The following is a 5,712-nucleotide window of genomic DNA, read 5'->3' as shown; positions in this document are numbered from 1 at the left end:
GGTTATTTATTTGGTTAATATAAAAAAATGAGTTTGCTTAGTTGAAAATACTCTTTTTTTGAAGTCATTTCCTTATATATCCACAAACAACATTTTTTTAACTGAATTCAAAAAAGGAGATGATTCTAAATTCTAAATTCTACTGTGTTTATATATATATATTTGTTTTTGCGTGTTACCTCAGAACTTTTTGCTGGGCGTATCGATTTTGATGATTCTTATGGTAATCGAAGGCTGATGCTTATCTTCCCAATTCTATGTATGTCGATCCAATTTAAATTTAATCGAAGTCTGATGACTACTTTTTGAGTCATCTTTGATTATGTGTACCTATTTACTTACTACGCTTTTCACTACGCTCAATCACTCTTTAGCTTCAAAAAGTATCTTACTAATTGTCACTAAATTCGCCATGATTGTCTTTTTCAACTTTGGATAGTATAAATGTGTATGAACTGTATGTATGACAAAAAAAATGGTCAAGTAATAATAAAAATTAATTGGTTAAATATTTAAACTTCAATTTATATGACGTGTATTTAAATGTATATTTTTTATTATACTTTCTAACCGCTTATTTATACCTTATCGTATACCCAAAGGTTGTCTGGAAGAAATCGCTCTTTGAGCGATAAGACCGCCTTTGTACATCTTCCTCTCATTGTATTACTTTTGTTTGTATCGTTTAATGGTGAACAATACAGAACATTTTTATTATTTGACCATTTTTTGTCTACCTTCGTTGTATTATTTTTCGATGTAATAAAGTCGGTTTTTTTTATTCGTTTACAAGCAAAATAATTATTATTATTTGAATATTTCTATGGAATTAAAACTTTCTAACTTTAACTTTAGATTATGTTTACACAAATGTAAAAAAATTACCTTGCGTCAAGTGCTAAAAAATATTTTAAAAATTATCGAATACTTTATCTTTTATTGTATACAGTATTGTATTATATTTTTTATTTATTATCTGTGTCTCATTCTTTTTAATTTTTCAATCAGATGTATATGTTATCAATATATATGATAGATATATAATTATAAAATTCTTGAAGCAGCTTTCAATAATATATTTCTCTCTAATTTGTTTACTAGCAATAAATTTCTGGCATAATATTTTCCAGTTTCTGTGAACTCAGTTTGTAGTAAGCAAATATACCTAGAGGCAGATATATAATTAAAATATACATACTTAAAATATATCGCCTTTATTAAAAAAAAAATGCCCCGTTTACTAATATCCGTGTAGTAAGTATTGAACCAATTAGAGTGAAAAATAAATTACATGCTTTTGTGTCATCAAGACTTCAGTCCTAGAGATTTATTATTATATCTTATATCTTATAATATACACACAGTCGTCTGTTCCTGCTAATGCTTGTTAATGCTTGTGTTACAGGTAACAGCCGACTGTTATAAATAGTTTTTTTTTTTTTTTGATAAATATACATAGAAATAATAATAATTACCAATATTGTATATTTTACCAATTAATGTATATCGTAGAGATGAGTAAGAAGAGAATTGAACATTGACACTTTAAGATCAGTCGATTCAGCCTCTAATACAATGGACCAATCTATTTTTTGTGCATCTTCTAAAAACCGTTCTGTATCAATTCCACCAAAATTGCGCTGCATTATAATTTTACGTTTTAATTTAGGAGGTCTTAATTTATACGATAGAAAGATAAGATCATGATAGGAAAAGTCAGCAGTAGAACATTGACCATGATTATGAACGAAATCAGGAGAAGACACTAGAATGAGATCGTTACGTATCAAATGAAAGCCAGGTAAAAATTACCACGAGAGATTATATATATATATATATATATGACATCCAGAGTCAGGCGGGAATCGAACCCGCAACCCACGGCACACGGAACGGCGTACGGAAAGCAGGGCCACTACAAACTGCGCCAAGAAGCTAGTCATAATTTTCGCTTCAGGCTGTAATAATCCCACTACTGGGCAAAGGCCTCTTTCCCCATGTATGAGAAGGATCAGAGCTTAGTCCACCACGCTGCTCCAATGCGGGTTAGCGGATATATTCCCTACTACGAGTAACGATCGTTATCAGGTGTACATGATAACAACCGGGACCGACGGCTTAACGTGCTCTCCGAGGCACTGTGGGGAGACCCACAAGGACTGCACAAGCACCCAGACAACGACAAACACCTGTACGGCCAATACAAATGTTTGTCCGTAACCGTTGCACCAACGCGGCGTCATAATTATCTTATTTTAATTTATTCGATAACCTTTGGGTTTCATATTCCTTTTTATGAGGATGCTTAAGGGCTGTTTAACATAATCTTAGGTGTTGGTTAATTTAGTAGGTAGGTATAAAGTTTGCGTTTTACACAACGTTTGTATTTGATTTGTGAGATATGACATATAACTTTTTATGACATAATCTATCAAGTAATTCTCAACTAGTTTTTTTTAATATTTATAGGAACAGCATAATATTGTAATAAAGCCAGTATAAATTTAAATAATGATTATTATACTAAAAATATATCCAACCCTAAAATCGGTTTTCAATACCAACCAAGATACCAAGGACTTTTTTTTGGTATCGCAGGGGAAAAGATACCAAGCACTTAGTTAAGCTAGTTTAACAAACTCTTTAGCTTTATAATATCTATATCAGGGTACAGTTTCTTTTAAGAAGAATTTTAGATTATTATATAAAATAGGAAGATTATTTTCGTCATCAATTTAGACAAAAATGAGCTATCTCACTGGTCTCGAAGAACCGTTCGTAACGGCTGATGTTCGCGATAGTGCTACAGCGTGGGAACTGACATTTACTGGAGTGACTCTTGAATATTTCATGATTATACTTTTATTGTTTATTGTGCCGGTTTGTTCCACCTTCCTATAATTACTGCGTGAATCGTTTCGCTACATGTTTACTAAGATATATGAATATAGTCATAAAAATTTAAATAATTTGATGTTTTGCGAAATAATACGATTTTAGTTTACAAATTTATACATGTTTCTATTTATACAACATTGAAACAAATCATTAATAGTCATTAACTTCAAAACTTTATAGTCCGATATAGCTTTAGATATTAATAGATATAGAGTTAGATTTTTTGCAATAATTTATTTTAATGTATTCGAGTGAGAGCGTGAAGCGCTTATTAAAGATTTAGCGATAAAATAAATATCTGCCTATCATCATCAAAACACTCACGGGATTCAACTAAAACAAATAAAATATAAAATCCAACTTTTTATTAATATTCTTTTATTCACTTATAGAGACGTATAATTTCAAATCATATAACTCCGGTAAGCATTAAACTCCGGTAAAATTTATAGTCTAGCGCTATGTATGTATCACAGTATAAACTTAGGTGCTACGCTACACTACGGTAGTAATTATCATTTTAACAAGCAAAGGCTTAAACGACGCGGAAGACGTTGAAGTTAGGAATACAAAAATAACAGTTAACTCGTAAAAACAAAAAACTTATTTTATTAAATTAAAAACAAACTTCAACCAGCAAAGCGAGTTCATGCATAGTCTTTTAACACATTGGTTCTAGGAACGTAAACGGTATCAAACAACAAAACATTCGTAACTATCACACTGGCGTCCCAGTCCTGGGAACGGAGATGAGATCATGAAGCGGCAGTGGGTCACCACGGCCGCCACATCGACTGGGCGGGGTCTGGCTCGGAGGCGGGGCTGTGCGGCGGTGAGGGCGGTGCGTATGCTCTCTTGGTCCCGATCGTCTCCACATCGATCGGTTCTTCAGCTTGCCTCTTAACTGCTCTCTCAACAATCGATGTCCTTTGGAGGGCCTGTGATACCTGCGTGGGCGCTGGCACAGTTGCTACTGCTTGCATTGGAGTAGGTCTCGGTACAGCACCAGGCGCGAGCGGCTGAGGTTGCACGACCGGAGGAACTTCTAACCTTCGTATATAATTGCTCAAATGCTGTAACAGTTGTACTCCTGCTTGAGGATCTACAGGACCTTGCCGATGCATCGCGTTAGCTGCTGCCGTTGCATTGGCTATAAACTGTGACACTTCTGTTGCACACTGGGCAAATCCGGCGCGGAATCGCTCCGCATAACTCGTTTCTGGTTTAAGCACTAACTGTCCTCTTCGTTTCAGACTGTGGAGGTGACGAACTGTAAGCTCTAATATATCGGCTTTCTCCAGTTTCGATACGTTTTCACCCTCAGCTTGGAGCGCGGTGACCATAAGGTCTTTAAGTTCGTCAAGACAACGATTAATACGAGCGCGTCGCTTACGTTCAAGCATAGGTTTCATAACCTTCCTGTACTGATAAGTTCGGGAAACTGGCTCCTCGTCAGGGTGCGCGTGTGACGGCGGGTGGAAGGCCCCGTGCGACGGGGACAAGGTACGAGCGGGAAGGATCATAGTTGTTGCTCTCGCGGCGGGTTGTGAGCGAATGGGGCGCGTGACGCTCACCGCTTCGCTTTTATGCGCCCTACACCGATTGTGGCAAAGCGCCCGTGATAAAAATAGGGTTACCAGACGAATGTTCGTTAGATATTATATTTTTAAATTAAATTATATCCTTGCCTTTTTATTCTTTGCTATTGTGTTACTTTTTTGAAGTTTATTATTTTTTAATATTTATTTTAACTAGACAGATTTTACTATGCGTATTTTTTTTTTAATAGATTTATTTAAAAATTAATTTTGGTTACGACTAATATTTTTACCTAGTCAATTTGAGTAATAATATTTTGAACATTAAAATAAATGAGGTGCTTTCTTCTTATGTAAAAAGCACGATCTTCCTTTATACCTAAGAAGCCTATAAAGGTTTATTTCACTATTTGTGGGCAACGCTATTTGATAGATGACGGTATCCAACAGAAAAGTATTTAACGTATTATTCTTTTTTACCATCGAATTCCACTACAATTATGAAATATTTCTATTGGCAATTATGAATCTAAAAGTTGTATATATAGCCTATTTTACCTCCAGCTACCAAAGTATTTCTGGAAATCATTTACACGATTATTCGTATAAATATTGAAACATAATTATATTAAAATAATTGAATTTTTAACTCAAAAATATGATAATATTTTAAAGAATTAAAAAAATATATGATAATATATATACTTCATGTCTAAATAATAACTGAATACTTACTAACTTTGCTAAACATGTAACTTATTATTTTTTTTTTAATATTTCTTTAATATATATTAATTTTTATATAATATGATATAATATAAGTACTATATACTCATTGCAAAATTTAATCCGTAATTAAATAATTATCTCCGTGGTTTCTTTAATATTTTTCTATCATAATGTACCAGCTGCGCCTCGTTTCTTCAGGGGAGTCAGCTGATAGCACCTGGCCAGCACGTTCCCACGCGCACCCTCTTCGAAAGCTGCAGACGTAAGACGCTCCCCTTGACGCGAGTCATTGACGTAGTGACACAACTGACGTCACATCCCTAACGACTCGTGGCAATTTATTAAATCACTGTCACTACTTTTGTATTCGAATTTCAAAAAATGATACATTTTAGAGTAATAATATTATGTTGAGATAGTCATGACAAAAAATAATTAAAACAATCTTTATTTTACGTTATTTACGTTCAGTTCAGTAATTTTAGAAATGTTATTTTTTGTAGACAATTCTTTATGAAGTTTGATTTTTTATTATTATTAAATATTT

At 33.6% G+C, this 5,712-nt stretch overlaps 1 protein-coding gene across 1 annotated transcript; it reads right to left on the bottom strand.

Moving 5' to 3' along the window:
* Positions 1-3,246: 3,246 nt before the first annotated feature.
* On the bottom strand, positions 3,247-4,451 carry LOC123660270 (enhancer of split mbeta protein-like). The gene has a single exon (XM_045595363.1). The coding sequence runs from the start codon at positions 4,419-4,421 to the stop codon at positions 3,672-3,674; it is 750 nt and encodes a 249-aa protein (XP_045451319.1). The 5' UTR covers positions 4,422-4,451; the 3' UTR covers positions 3,247-3,671.
* Between the last annotated feature and the right edge of the window lie 1,261 nt (positions 4,452-5,712).

Source organism: Melitaea cinxia, chromosome 15 (genome assembly GCF_905220565.1).
Source record: "Melitaea cinxia chromosome 15, ilMelCinx1.1, whole genome shotgun sequence".
In the NCBI taxonomy this organism is placed as follows: domain Eukaryota; kingdom Metazoa; phylum Arthropoda; class Insecta; order Lepidoptera; family Nymphalidae; genus Melitaea; species Melitaea cinxia.
Note: the sequence above shows the minus strand (reverse complement) of the source record. Positions and strands in the feature narration are given on the sequence as shown.